Genomic DNA, 15,888 nt, shown 5'->3' on the forward strand with positions numbered 1-15,888 from the left:
GGCTAATCTTCCTCAAAAAAAAAAAAAAGTAAAGAAAAGAAAAGAAAGCTCTGAAAGGTGGAGAGAAAGCAGACCCGCCAGGGACCTCAGGACCTGAGGAACGACATGGTGGTGAGTTCTCCGGGTGTTCTTTCTGCCTCAGAGATCCCAGACTTAGAGCTGAAGAAGCTGGAGCTGGCTACCCAAAAAAGCCAATGGGCAGAGCAAACCAAAAACAGCCCCAACAAACGCCTGCACTCTCTAGTCAAAGGATTAGGAAAGGAACAACCTAGCAAAACAGAAAATTTTTAGACAATAATAGCTCTACTCCAGCCAAATACCACTGAAAAAACTATGGCTCTATCCACATCAGCAAAGGCCGAGCGGACAGCCCCCACTTCCACCCTCACGAGTCAAAATGCTCCAACACCCCTACCAATGTGAGGTGTTGTGAGATAAGACCAAGGGAGCCAGGACTTGATCTCTGCTGCCAGTAATGAGCCCTATCCTGCCACCTCCTCTCCCTGAAATGTCAATGGAGATCACATTGGGAGCCTGGAATTCCTCCCCTATCTGGCAATAATGAAAGTGGGTAAAGGGACATAAAGGAAGGTAAAGTTTCTATACCTCACTCAAACTGGTAAAATGATGACACCAGTAGACTGTGTTATGTATAAATAATGTAATACCTAGTGCAATCAATAAAAAAAAATTATACAAAGAGACACACTCAAACACTATAGATAAATTAAAATGGAATTGTAAAAAAATATTCAAATAACCCAGAGAAAGGCAGAAAAAAGAAAACAGGGAAATGAATAACAAAGAGAACACACAGAAAACAAAAGTAAACAAAAATTGAAAGATATGTCTTAACATATCAATAATTATATTAAATGTAAGTGGTCTAAATATACCAATTAAAAGATAGATATTGGCAGAGTGAATTTAAAAAACCAACTATGTGCTGTCTGTAAATGATTCACTTCAAATATACAGGCAGGTTGAAAGAAAAAGGATAAAAAAGATATATCATGCAATTACTAATCAAAGGAAAGCAGCAAAACTTGATAGAATTAAAAGGAGAAACAGACAAATCCAAAATTAATACCCTTCTCTCAACAATTGATAGAACAACTAGACACAAAATCACCAATGATACAGAAGAATTCAACGACACCATCAACCAACAGGATCCAATTGGGATGTTTATAGGACACTCAACAGCAGTGTAATACACATTCTTTCCAAGTGCCCACAGAATATATACCAAGATAGACCATATTCTGGGCAATAAAACAAACCTCAACAAATTTAAAAGAATTGAAACCATACAAAGTGTGTTCTCTGACCACAATGGAATCAAACTAGAAATCAATAAGAGAAAGATAATATGAAAATCTCCAAACATTTGGAAACTAAACAACACATTTCTAACTAATTCATGGGTCAAAGGGGAAGTCTCGAGGGAAACAAAAAGTACATTAAATTGAATGAAATGAAAATACAACATATTAAAATTTGTGGGACACAGTTAAAGCAGTGCCAAGAGGAAAATTTGTGCAATAAATGCATACATTAGAAAAGAGAAAAAGTCTCAAGTCAGTGATCTAAGCTTCTACCTCAAGAACCTGGAAAAAGCAGAACTCAAAAAAGTAAACTCAAAGCAAGCATAGGAAAGAAATAATCAAGAGCAGAAATCAGTGAAATCTGAAGACATACAGAAATAAAGAACTCTGATGAAGATAACTACATAGGTAAATATAAAAGGAATATTATTGGATTTTTGGTTTGTAACTCTATTTCCCACATGATTTAAAACACAAATGCATAAAAAATTAGAAATCTATATTAATGGGCATACAATGTATAAAGATATAATTCATGACAAATATAATATAAGAGGGGAGGCATGGAGCTGTGTAGGAGCAGTTTTTGTATGTTATTGAAGTTAAATTGGTATGAATTCAAACTAGATTGTTATAAATTTAAGATGTTAATTGTAATCCCCATGGTGACCATTAAGAAAATATCTTAAACATATACACAAAAGGAAATGAGAAGAAATAGAGGACTTGCAACACTATACACCAATTAGACCTAACAAACATCTATACAACATTCCACCCAACAACAGCAAGATACACATTCTTTAGTGCACACGTAATATGATCCAGGATAGACTGTATGTTAAACCACAAAACAAGTCTCAATAAATTTAAAGGATTGAAATCATATAATGTATCTTCTCAGACCACAATGGAATGAAGCTAGAAATCAATAACAGAAAGAAAACTGGAAAATTCACAAATATGTGGAAATTAAACAACAAACTGTTAAATAACCAATGAATCAAAGAAGAAATCACAAAGGAAATTAGAAAATACTTGGAAACAAATGAAAACAAAACATACCAAAACTTATGGGAAGCAGTAACAGCAGTGCTCAGAGGGACATTTATAGCAGTAAATGCAACTTATTACTTGAAAAATACAAACTACGAATATGAAATAGATCATTTGAATAGCCCGGTAACAGTTAAGGAAATTGATTTCATAATTTAAAAACTCCCAACCTTCCAAAAATCTCTAGGCATAGATGATTTCATTGGAGAATTCTACTAAATGTTTAAACAAGAATTAACACTGTTTCTACACAATCTCTTCCAAAAAACAGAAGAGGAAGGAAGTGATTACCGTGATACTAAAACCAAAGATTCAGATGAATCAACTGCAATGTTTAGATTTAAGGTGGATCCTCATTCTAAGAAAATTCAAATGAGTAAAACTTCTTTTATAAGGAAATTGGGGAAGTTTGCATACTGACTGGATATTAGATATTAAGAAAATATTAGTAAGACTTTTTATGTATATTAATAGTATTTTGGTTGTGTGTATTAAAATAGTCCTTCTTGGGCCAGCCCCATGGCTTAGTGGTTAAGTGCACGCTCTCCACTACTGGCGGCCCGGGTTCGGATCCCGGACATGCACCGACGCACCGCTTCTCCGGCCATGCTGAGGCCGCGTCCCACATACAGCAACTAGAAGGATGTGCAGCTATGACATACAACTATCTACTGGGGCTTTGGGGGGAAAAAATAAATAAATAAAAATCTTTAAAATAGTCCTTCTTGTTTAGAGACACATGCTGAAATATTTATGGATGAAATGATGTGACACCTGGGATTTATTTATTTATTTATTTATTTTTGTGAGGAAGATCAGCCCTGAGCAAACATCCATGCCAATCCTCCTCTTTTTGCTGAGGAAGATTGGCCCTGAGCTAACATTCGTGCCCATCTTCCTCCACTTTATGTGGGACGCCGCCACAGCATGGCCTGACAAGCAGTGTGTTGGTGCACCCCCAGGATCCAAACCCGGGCCACCAGCAGCGGAGCGCTCGCACTTAACCTCTACGCCACGGGGCTGGCCCCTGGGATTTATTAAAATCATTCAGGCATGGGGGTGGGGAAGTGAGTGGGCCGTGAGCAGATAATTGTGGACGCCAGGGAGGCACATGGAGGTTGTTAGACTATTCTTCTCTGTATGTTTAGAATTTTCCATAAGAACTTTTTATGCCACTTGTTTTCTTTTTTTGTACTCTCCCTGGTCATGACTTTTGCAACACTTTCTACTGCATTCTTGTTTTTTTCTTACTGATTTGTCGGGCTTTTTTTTTAAACTTATTAAGGAAATCAGCCCTTTATCTCTCATACAGATAAATACTTTTTAGTTCTTTGTCTTTTGAGTATCTTTCTCTTTTTTCACAGAAAATTTTAAAATTACGGGATATTTTGACCCAAATGTTTTGACCTTGTAGATATATTTCCCCCAAGACTATTTTGACTATTTTGAGTTTTGAATCCAAATATTTTTGTCAGAATTATACTAATCCAAATACACTAAGAAAGAGTTTTCTTGAGGAAGCTGCAGGAAGCCAATTTAATTCCTCAATCAGTTATTTTATGACCAAAGTTAAATTGTTTCTAATGTCTCCTATTTTGAATTTAATTTTCCAAAATTAGTATTTCATGAGAATGACTTGGTTTCGTGGAGTAAATGCCAGCACGAAGATTTAATTATTCTCTCAGTCATTTTTAGTCTACATCTGATTTCACTGGTTTCCTGCCATTGTGTGTTGTCTACTGTGTCCATTATTTCTAATTGGTCCAAATTTTCGGGTCAAATTTGATTCTCTAATTGTCAAAATTTTATTCTCTGTTTGATCAGTCAATATCCAACTTAACGTGGTTTTAGTTTCTGTCAACTTGATTTTGTGTTGACTATTTCTACACATCTGTGGTAGGTTGTACTATTTGCTCACAATTATGCCTTCTCTCCCCACACTCACCACGAGCAGTCTGCTGGAGGACATTTCTCTATCCATTGATGTTGGGCTTGACTGTGGGTGGCAGACTATATTTTCCAAAGATGACCATAACAATATTTCCCATCTCATATGCATCTCTCATCTTACACTGTGATCTTGACATACTCCCATCAAGTAGGGAGATTTATGGCATCTCCCTCTTGTACCTAGGTGAAACTTTGCAAGTACCTTGACCAACAGGGTTCTGCAGAAGTGATGCTATGTGTTTTCTGAGGCTAGATCATGAAAATGCAATACGCTTCCCTCTTGCTCTCTTGGAACCCACCTACCATGCTTTGAGGGAGCCCAAACTAGCCTGCCGAGAGAGAGCACTTAGGGATGGCACAAAGAGATGTTTCAGTTGACAGCTCCAACTGAGGTCCCAGCAGATAACCAACATTGACCACCAGATATGTGAGTGAAAACACCTCCAGAAGGTTCTGGCCACAGCCTTTGAGTGTTTCCAGCTGAGGCTCCAGATGTTCTAGAGCAGAGGCAAGCAGTTTCCACTGTGACTTGCCTGAACTCCTGACCTGCAGAATCAGTGAGCATAATAAAATGGTCGTTTGATGCCTCTGAGTTTTGGGGTGTTTTGTAATACAGCAATAGTAACTGGAACACCATGGGACCTCAGAAGGTGACAGTATTTGGAGACAGGGCCTTTAAAGAGACAATGAAGTTAAAATGAGGTCATTAGGGAAGGCCCTAACCCAATCTGACTGATGTCCTTATAAGAAGAGGAAATCTGGACACACAGAGAGACGACGAGGGATACACACACACACACACACACACACACACACACACAGGAAAGACTGAAGACACAGCAAGAAGATAGCTGTCTGCCAGCCAAGGAGAAAGGGATCAAAAGAAACCAATCCCACTGACACCTTGATCTTAGTCTTCTACCTCCAGAACTATGAGAAAATACATTTCTGTTGTTTAAGCCACCCTGGCTGGGTATTTTGTTATGGCAGCCCTAGCAAACCAAAATGCCAACCCGCAGTCCAGAACTAAACCTGGTGGATCCCAGCAGAGCCTCAGCCAACCCACAGGCCCATGAAGGATAGAAATAAATGCTCAAAGTTGTAAGCCACCAAGTTTTGGGGTTGTTACACAGCATTATTGTAGGGGAAAAATTGACTAGTACAACATCTAATCTTTCCCTGGGCCAATTTTGACAATTTTCTTTATTATCCACAACATGATTCCTTAACAATTTATTAATCTAAACAAATTTTACTGCCCACGTATTTCAACATCTTCAGTTATGTCCAAACTGCTCCTGCTGCTAGCAGAGCATCGGGATCTGGATCAAAACATATCACCAAATATTTCTTTTTTCAGTTTTATTGAGAAATAATTGACATACATCACTGTATAAGTTTAAGGCCTACAGCATTATGGTTTGATTTACATATATTGTGAAATGATTACCACAATAGGTTCAACTAACATCCATCTTCTCATACGATACAATAAAAGAAAAAACGAAAAAAATTTCTCCTTGTGATGAAAACTCTTCAGATTTTCTCTCAACAACTTTTCTATATTTCCTACAGCAGTGTTAGCTACAGTCATCACATTGTACATTACAACCCTAGTACTTACTTATAAGCGGAAGTTTGTATGACTGTGTCCATGCCAGTCCCACCCAACGGGCTGGGAGACCTGGAGGGCAGGGCCCCTGTCTGCTCCATGTCTGGATCCCCAGAATCTCCCATGCTAAGGCGGTGACTAATAAATGGATCCCTCACGCCAGACAGAGCCTGGGATCAAGGCAGCTGCAGGCAGCTGCCAGTAGAGGGTGCTGGAGGGGCCATTTCAGGAGGAAAGGAGGCTTCTCTTCCTGGTTCTGGAATGTGAGTGTGTGTGTGTGTGTGTGTGTGTGTGTGTGTGTTATTGCTCCTGCCGTGTAGTTGGTCAGATAGAAATTAAATGGATGTTCAAGGCTCCCCATACTCTGGCCCCATATACCCCCCTCTCAATCTTTCCCTGCTTCCCCCAGAGTTGTCTCTTCAGTAGAAGCAGCAGAGACTCCAAGGCCCTGTGAGTCTCCCACCTCCCTATCTTCCCTGGTCCATTTCTTCCTTCTCCTCTGACAGTCCATAGACTCCTTTTATTTCCTCTATCATGCCATGGTCCTCACTACCACATGGCCTTTGCACATGATTTTCTCTGCCTAGAATGCTGTTCCACCACCGCTTTCACCTAGTTTACACCCAGTCGTCCTTCATATCTGAAGTCTGAGGACACTTCCTCCCCAATTTCTGTAGATTACGTCAGCTCCGTCTTGTTGGTCAGTCCAAGTCCCATGGACCTCCCCTTCCTAGCACTCATATGTGCTATCATTTATTAGGGTGACCATCTAATTAATGTCTGTCTCCCCACCCCTGACTTTCAGATCCATGAGGACTGAAATGAGGTCTCATCCTCTCTATTCCCGAGCCCAGTACATAGTGGATGCACAATAAATATTTGTTGATTGAATGAATGTTGTTGTCCCAGCTGCTCTGCTAAATCCCTCCTTTGGCGTCTAGGGTGTCCATGGAGGTGTGCTGCTCAGATGGCTCTTCAAGAGAACCTTGAGGAGGTTATGAGGAGGGTATGCTGTGAGGAGGGTGGTTGTATGACCACCTCCAGCTGCTGCACTTTCAGATCGGCTGCAGCGTTCACGCTGAGGCCACAGTCTTCGGGGACTGCTCCCAGCCAAGGGCTGAGCACAGTGGGGTTCTAGGGATGGGTCAATTTTGCACAACACAGGACTTGCTCTGGGGCACCACATTGTCCTGGCAAAGACTTTCTCAAAGATGCTGTGCCAGCTATCAATTTATTGCCTCTCAGCCCCAAATTCACCCTTCAGTGCCTGCTCTACTATAATGAACTGGGCTCTTTGACCGTTGCCTCTTTTACAGCGAGATGCTAAGTGTTGCCACTAGAGGGTGCTGGAGGGGACATTTCAGGAGGAAAGGAGGCATCTCTTTCTGGTTCTGGGGGGGATGTGTGTGTTCTTGCTCCTGCCGTGTGGTTGGTCAGCAGTCTGTGAGAACATCTGGACCATCTGCTGCAGCCATGAGCAGCCTTGCAGTCCCCAGGCCTGGAGGCCATCTTCTTGCAACCCTCCTAATGCAGATACCACATACTCTATGCCTCACATCTGCAAAGTTGCCCCAATCCCACCCGCCCACCAGCCTCAGCTCCCTTGAGCCTCTGAGGGCTGCTTCCTGCTTGCCCAGTGACAATGGACCAGCTCCGGCCCAGGCAACCCAGGAAACTTCCCCACCATCCAGTGGGCTTCAACCACACCTTCTCCAACGAGGTCTGAACCCCAGCGTGGGGAAGGCACCCCCCCCAAGGTTATCCTTCCTTGGGCATGCTCCCTAGGATACCCTTTAAAGTTCTCTTTACATCTGTATGGTTACTCTCTTGTGTAAGCTTAATAATTCTTTAATATAAAGAATTACAGCCCTTGTTTACATACTGTGTGTTTTGTCTCCTGCTTGGACTCAGACTGATAATAGTGCACTGAAGTCTGAGGCTCTTCCCACCCAATCCTCCTTCCTTCCCTCTCTCCTCCCACAGGGCCAGGCCTGTGTCACCACCTAAAGGTTCTCACCACCTACTCCTGACCCTCCCCCCCCTTTATCCTTCACAGGCATTACCTCCAACAAGTCTCTTCACATCTTTAACTCCTTCTTGGCATTTGCTTCTCCGAGGACTCAAACTGGTGCAACTTCCCATCACACTCAGCATAAAATCCCATGAGGCCCATAGAATATGCTTTCTGCCCCAAGACCAACCCTCGCCCCCCACAGGTATCTTCCTTCTACTCTCCAAGTCATTCCACTCCAGTCACTCCAGTCCAATGGAGTCACTGTGGCCTCCTTGATGTCCCCCATACATACAAACCAGAATCCCACCTCAGGGTCTTTGCACTTGCTGTTCTTTGATACAAGGCTTGTTCCCTCATTTCTTTCAGACCTCTTCTCAAACACCACCTCCTCTAAGAGGCCTTGACCTACCATCCCCCAAGCTCCCTGGAATTCCGTCCCTTTATCCTGTTCTGCTTTCTTTCTTCATAGTACTTATTACCATGCAACATGCTAGATATTACACTTACTGATTCATTTTTGTCTCCTCCATGAGGCCAGAAACTTTGTCTGTCCTGTTCACTGCTGCATCTCCCGGGGCCTGGACTAGTACCCAGCACACAGTACGTGCTCAATAAGTATTTGTTAATTGACTGAATAAAGGAGTGTCCTTGCCTTTGTTCAGGCCATTCCCTCCACCTGGACTGCCTTCCCTTCTCCTTCCTGCCTTTCCTAATCCCTCCTATCCTTTAAGACTCAGCCCTAGCCCCTCCTCCTCCAGGGAGCCCTCCCTGACAAGCTGGGCTCTGAGCCCTTAGAAAGTGGCTTATTCTTGCCCCTCACCTACTATACTAAAATTATGCCTAATTTTAGGTATCGTGTAGGCTTTGTGGCAGGTAAAGACTGAGGTGGAGAGTAAAGGCAGAAGAGAACAGGCCAGCTTTATTGGGGTGAAGGAGAGGCTCTGGGCCGGGGTAGAGCTGCAGGGAGAGCAGCCTGGGACGGCGTCACTTCTTCCACTCCTTCTTCTCGTAGTCCCACTGGGAGGCCAGGCCCTGCACAGGGTTGCCCCTCATGTCCAGGATGCGCTGGAGCTGCCGGGCCTTCCACTCATCCGTCAGGGTGATGGGCTTCTTAGGGAACACTGCCAGGAAGGCGTGGGGCAGGGACACGGCAGCTCAGCACCCTGCCAGGCCCGCCCCTCCCGCGGGGCCAGGTCTCCAGGCCCAGGGTTCCAGTGCTCTGCACTGAGGGGCTCCCTCCACCCTGCCCGTCCCCCCACCACACTCCCTTCTGAAGCTTCACTCCAGGGACCCCTGGGTTCTGATCCCAGCTCTGCCTTAGATCGCTGTGGGAACTGGGCCAAGGTCCTTCCCCATTCTGAGCCTCACTTTCCTCACCTACTCTGAGGCCCAATGACAACAGGAGCACTGGTTTTGAGTCTGTCTGGTCCAAATCCCATCTCTACCATTCCCTTGCTGTGTGACCTTGAACAAGTCACTTCATCTCTCTGAGCTTCAGTTTCCTTACCTGTCAAAAACAGGTCCTATCCACTAGGGTTGTGGGGATTGAATGAGTTAGTATTTGCAAAGCAATTGGCACAAGGTGGGACAGATATCAAGCCCCTAATCATGATAGCTACTATAGTTATAATTACTGAGTTGGCTCCCACTTGTTGGGAAGGGTCCAGGATGAGATCATTTCTTTTACTGCCTGAGGGGTTGGGAGTAGGAGGTGGTGTAGGCGTGTTCACTTTAAAAATCTGGGGAGAGAATATTAACGCAAAGGCTGAAGCACTCATGGAGGCATTTTAGGTGCCTTGATGTGTGGATCAGGGAAGGCCTGGGGGCCAGAGCCCCCAACACCACACATATCCTACTTCCAGGTCCATCTGCCCCTGAGGCTGACTCAGCCTGACCGCCTTTCCTGGTATTTTCTATCCCAGTGGGTGGGCAAGAAAGAAAAGATCTATATGGGCACCTATTAGTACCAAACATTGGGCTAGACTAGAATTGTTTCCAAAGGCTCTGTCATGTTATTCTCATGCAAGGTAGGAATTCCCATCACACTTTTACAGAAGAAGAAACAAGATCAGGTGAAGTCAATTGAGGCAGAGCCTGCCAGCTCTTCCCCAATCTCCTCTCCCCTTCTTCCAGAGCAGTGCTTCTCAAACCTGAGTGGGCATCAGAATCAGTTGGAGGTCTTGTTTGTGTGTGTGTGAGGAAGATTAGCCCTGAGCTAACATCTGTTGCCAATCCTCCTCTTTTTGCCGAGGAAGATTGGCCCTGGGCTAACATCTATGCCCATCTTCCTCTAATTTATATGGGATGCCACCACAGCATGGCTTGACAAGCGCACCCGGGATCTGAACTCACGAACCCTGGGCTGCCAAAACAGAGTTGAGAATTTAACCGCTACGCCACGGGTCAGCCCCTGGAGGTCTGTTAAAGCACTGATTGCTGGGCTCCACCCTTAGAGTGACTGACTCGGTAGATCAGAGTGGGGCTGAGAATTTGCATTTCTAACAAGTTCCCAAGTGAAGCTGTTGGTCCAGGGACCACACTTTGAGAATCACTCTTCTGTGGTAATAAATGGTCAGTTGGGTATGTGGCCACCCAGCTAAAGACTACATTGCCCAGCTCCCCTTGTGGCTAGACATGGTCATGTGATCATTTTTAGCCCATAGGATGTGAGCAGAAGTGGTGTGTGCAACTTCTGGACCTTAAAGAGGAATGCATCCTCCCTTTTCCTCTTCTTGACTGGAATGTAATCTTTATGGCTGGAGCTGGAGCAGCCATTTTATATGTCAAGAAGGAAGTTACATGTTAAGGATGTCAGAGCAACAAGACAGAAGGAGCCTGACATTGTGGAGTCCCCATGCTCCCCCTGGCCTTTTTTGTGAGAGAGGAACAAAACCTCTACCTTCTTTAAGCTCTTGTATGTTGCGGACTCTTTGTTACAGCAGCTGAAACAATATGCTGAAAAATTCATGGTTAATAAAAGCAATCAGTAACGTCATTCATGACTACGTGCCAGGCACTGGCCTACAGCTCTCATTAAATCCTCACGGGAACCCTGAAATGTAGGCACTATTATTCCCATTTTACAGATGAGGAATGGAGGCCCAGAGAGGTAAAGTCCCCACATCCCAACCCAGGCAGCCGTGCTCTGCTCTTCTCCCTACACCTCTTTGGGGGACTTTTCAAAACTCTTCAGATGAGTGCCCGCATAGTTCCCTTAGAAGAGCTTGGCTGGTGGCTGCGGTCACAGGGATGTGGCCCAGGGCTGCAGCCAGGTAAGGTGTTGCCACTCACCATAGACCCGCTGCCACCAAATCAGCAGAGCTGTGAATCCAAAGAAGAAGAAGACACCGCCCATCACTGTCTTCCACTCGTTGGAGCGACGGTTCATCTCCGCGAAGGTCTCATGGAACTGGAGACGGTACACTGGAGGCAGGTGGGGGGTAGGGAAGTGGGGGCCTCAGGTGCATCCATTCCAAGGACCCTGGCCAACTCTTGGCCTCAGGGATCTCCAGCCTCCCCCTCCCCCTCTCTGCAGCAGATGCGGTCCATTCAGCAAATTCTTATTGAGCATCTACTGTATGCAAAGCATGGCCAGCTGGTGACAAGGCTCCAAATATCAAAGAGTCAGCCTGGGGCACTACTGGTGGGCAGGACTTGGGGTCAGACATCTCTCCTGCTCCCCAGGGTCAGGCCCCTGCTCCCTCCCCACCTCACTGCTTCTCTCTTCTCCTTCCTCCCACAGCACTCACTGATGCCTAGGACCTTCCATGCTCTCCCGCTCCCATATCCTTCCCTATGCTGTTTCCACTCCCTGGCAGCACCCTTGTCCTCACCATTCAAGGCCAACTGGAATGTGCCCTCCTCTGGAAGGCCCACCAGGATTCTATCTCTCTCTCCTTTGGGTCCTCATAGCCCCTTGAACGCACCTCACCCTAGCCACATATCCTGCATTACAGTTATCTGGGTTTGTATTGGTTCCCCCACTGGACTGGGAGCATCCTGAGGGCAGAACCCATCTGGGTGATTCACTTCTTTGTCCCCAGCATCGCGTAGCATAAGGCTGTGCACAAATAGTTGAGTGAATAAAAGAATGAATGAACAAGGAATGCACTTCATGCCTCAGGTATGCATTCAGGTGTCTGGGGGTTTCTGGCTGTCTTGAGTGGGGGGTGTCTCCCTGCCCACTGCTCTTGACAGACCCTTCTTTTCAAAGTCACCCCCAGGCTACTCTCCCCGGCCAGCCCCACCCTGAGACCTACAGGCCACCTTCTCAGCGTGGCTCAGTTGGGTCCAGCTGCCCTTCTCCTTCTCCTTCAGGGCCCGCTGCTCCGCGTTGAGCTCTGTGCAGAAGGGCTCGTCTGGCATGGGGTAGGAGCGCTGGGCGTGGTAGTTGGTGTAGGGGGGCATCTTCCCCTTGCTGTGGGCTGCGGGCACAAGGGAGGAGCTGAGTTCAGGCTGCCCCTGGGACATCCCAGCACTAACCATGATATTAACAGAGGGCTGCGTTTATTGCGCACTTACTGTGTGCCAGGAGCCATTCTAAGGCCTCTAGGTGAGTGTACTCACTTACTTCGCATCACTCGGAGCCAGGTGATATTGTTATCTCCATTTTACAGGTGAAGAAACTGAGCCGCTAAGTGACTTGCTGAAGTTCACAAAGCAAAAAGGAGCAGGGCCAGGGCTGCAATTCAGCCAGTCTGGCTTCAACTCCCGTATTCTCCGGGAAGATCTGAGGTGAGGAGGGCATGTCAGGCAGAGGCAACGGGTGGGCACAGGCTCAGTGAGGTGAACCTAAGATGACAATGTGAAATCGCTCTGCACACTGCAAAGGGCTATCCATCTGCCTTTACTGAGTGGTCAAGGGCACGGATTTGGAGTCAGCTGGAACCCAGTTGCATCCCAGCCCAGCTCCAACAGGCCCCTTACCTCACTGTGCTTCAATATCCTCACCTGGGAAGCAGGGATAATAAGAGAACCTGCCTCATACTGTTGTGGGAGCTTCAAGATTATACAGTCAAAAGGCTTAGCGCACAGCAGATGTTCTGTAAATACACTGATACAGAGAGGCTGGTTTTACTACTGGCTTCCATTCCTAGAAGCTTTCCCTGATGGCTAAGCCCTCGAGGGCTCCATGTGGGTGTCCAGAACAAGGCTGGGCATGAGGAGGGTCTCAACAAAGCTTCTTCTGTTTGTCACCAGAGATGTCCACAAGGAGGGCATTGGTACCACCTTGCAGGATGGCATTAGAACTGCCTTGGGCAAGGAGTCCTGGCTCTTTTAATATCTAGGTCTCCAGGCCTCAGTCTGTTCATCTGAGAGATGGAGATAACAGCACAACATCCACCTCACATGGTTGTTGTGAGATAAATGTGTTAATCTGTGTAGAATGTTTATCACAGCTTGGGGTACACAGTAAGGGCTCAATAAATGCTATCTGTTATTATTCTCCTGAGGGTCAGGACAGCCCTTCTGCTGTCTGGCTGAAGTCTCTCCTGCTTTAGGCCTCGTTCTTCTGACGAGCACTGACATCAGGGTCTGGAAAGGAGGTCCAAGGTTCTGTCAGCACCCTCCACCTCAGGACACAAAGGCCCAAGGGGCTGAGGTTTGGGCATTAGGCCCTGAGCAAGCTTGGAATGGAGGGAGCTGCTGTCTGCTCACCCTGTGAGCTCCATTTCTTGGAGGGAACATGGCCCAGGACCAAGGAGTGGGACTGTGGGAAACGGTTTTGGGGTGGGCCCAGGGCAGCATGGAAGGGAACGGGGCAGCCTGCAGAGGACTCCTGCCCCTAGTCTTGGAGTTAGGCAAGGGAGGGGGGTGCCCAGGTCTTACCGGTGTCTCCTGGGCTGTGGATCCCTCGCATTCCAAGTCTTCCTTTCCTCAGCGCCAAGCTCCAGGCAGCTCTGAAGAACATCTAGGGTGTGCGTGGATGAGTCCTGCCCCCACAGTGCCCTCCGCCCCTACCCCTCAGGGCCCAGACAGCGAAACCCTTTTTCAGGTGTTGTGGAAAGGGGGCAGGATTTCAAGGTCACCCTCAGGCCCATGACCCTTCTAATTTTGCCTGATATCCCTATGGGGGTAGATGGGGGTCCGAGACATTTGGAGCCCTCTCCTGGGACCTCAATTACCATCTGAGAAGTGGGAGGAGGCCTGACTCTTAAGGCAGGATCTGAACAGTTTGGGGCTGGGGGCCTGGGTTCTGGTTCCAGCCCCAGCTCAGCCTGGCCAGGTTGGGAGACCTCCTTCAGTTGTTTGACCCCCAGAGGAAACTGGGTGGGAGTCCAGGTAGGGAGGGAGCAGGTCCTGGGGCTACCTCTCTTCCCTACAGGGCCATCTGCCAAGGTCTTGGGCAGATGGTCTGGCCCCCACCCCTTCCCCCCTAATTGGCTGCCTACGTGCACTGCACAGAGAGCCTGCTCAGCTAGATCTGGTGGGGGAGGGGGACAGGCAGAGCCCAACTCCCCTCTCCCCCCGGGGAAGTCTCAGGGTCTGGCATCCCATGGGGGTGGCTTTAGAAGAGGACAAGGACCAAACTGGGTCAGAAGGAGGAAGAGGAGCACACATCTGGGGACAGGAAAGGGGTATCCCACTCTGGAAAGAGAAAGCGCCCCTCACATCTGGGGAGAGAAAGGGGCACCCAATAAGTAGAGGGAGGGGGTATACCATATGTGGTAAGTGGGAGGGGGCCCCCACATCTGGGAAGGAAGGGCTCCCCATCAGTGATAAGTAGATGAGGGAGCGGCACACATGGGGAGAGGGAAGGGGTAATCTACATTTGGGGAAAGAGATGGTGCCCCATATACGGACAGAAGATAATTCCCTAGGAGTCCTCAACTCTGAGCTGCCAGAAGCCCCCCGACCCTCTTCGATGGGGCGACCACACGGGCCCTGACGGGGTGTTGAAAGCCGGAGACCAAGCCGCATCCCCACCCCCCAGCCGGGGCTCTCCCACCCACTCACTCACCTCGCAGCTCGTGGCAGCAGGAGCACGACCCGGGTCTGCCAAGCGAGTAACAGAGAATGAGCTGCTGCAGAGGGACCAGAGCGCTGGCGCCCGCCGGCCCGCCCCACAGCCTTTTCCAGGGCCGCCCCCTCGTGGGAACGTCCTGCCTCGACCGGGCGTGGGAGCGCCCAGCCAGCGTCCCTGGGGGCGCCCCAGCCCGCAGCCTGGGGAGAGGGACTGCAGAGTGACTCCCCGCCTCAATTTCCCCGCCCGCGGGGGTCCTGCCTCTGGAGAGCCCCAGCGGATGGCGCCCCTGGGACCCAACTGGCTGTGTGTCCCGGGCTGGCCCAGCCCTGAGCTGGGAGGTCCCAGGAGCTGGATCTTGCTGCCTCCACACCTTTGCTCATTGCTGTTCCTTCCACCTGGGATGCTCTTAGGGCCTTTGCAGACCCAAGTCTTGTGAGCTTTCCAGCCCAGACCCCAATGCCTCTTGCTCCAGGAAGCCTACAACCATCTAGAATCTAGCAGCTGGCCTGTGGTCTACCACCTCACTCCCACACCCCCATAGTCAATGAGAGGTGAGAAGAGCCTCCCTCTAGGGTTCAAATCTTAGCTGAGTTCCTGGGCTTTTTCTATAAAAGGGAGCTAATGATAGTTCCTACCTTATGTGGCTGTGGTAAAGATTAAATACGTCAATAGAAAAGCATCAGGCACATTTATTCAAGAATTATTTATTAAGACCTATTACAGGTGGCATTTATTGAGTGTCTATTGTTTACCAGGTTAAATGCTTGGGGATATAGAGCCAAACAAAACCAAACACAATCCCCACCCTTATAGGGCTTACAATCCAGTTCCAAACAGAAAGAAAGGCCTGTGCAAAGGCCCAGAGGCAGAAACACACAGGTGTGTTCCAAGAACAGAGAGAAGCCATCTTGGCCAGAGTGTAATGGGCAAAAGGGAGAGTTGGAGAGAGCCGGCCCCGCGG

General features: G+C 47.5%; 1 protein-coding gene across 2 annotated transcripts; it reads right to left on the reverse strand.

Moving 5' to 3' along the window:
* Positions 1-8,853: 8,853 nt before the first annotated feature.
* Positions 8,854-15,166, reverse strand: COX4I2 (cytochrome c oxidase subunit 4I2). 2 transcript variants are annotated; one of them, XM_087445448.1, is made up of 6 exons: positions 14,922-15,166; positions 13,790-13,871; positions 12,220-12,384; positions 11,252-11,383; positions 10,860-10,915; positions 8,854-9,081 (listed from the first exon to the last, which is right to left on the reverse strand). In XM_087445448.1, exons 2-6 carry the CDS (start codon positions 13,869-13,871, stop codon positions 9,055-9,057), a joined length of 462 nt encoding a protein of 153 aa, XP_087301574.1. In that variant the 5' UTR covers positions 14,922-15,166; the 3' UTR covers positions 8,854-9,054. The 2 variants fall into 2 exon arrangements, with proteins under 2 accessions (XP_087301574.1, XP_004442556.1); XM_004442499.3 differs by lacking the exon at positions 10,860-10,915 and having other exon boundaries at positions 14,922-15,109.
* Between the last annotated feature and the right edge of the window lie 722 nt (positions 15,167-15,888).

The sequence above is a fragment of the Ceratotherium simum genome, chromosome 21 (genome assembly GCF_057802395.1).
Source record: "Ceratotherium simum simum isolate JZ-2026a chromosome 21, ASM5780239v1, whole genome shotgun sequence".
Lineage (NCBI taxonomy): Eukaryota > Metazoa > Chordata > Mammalia > Perissodactyla > Rhinocerotidae > Ceratotherium > Ceratotherium simum.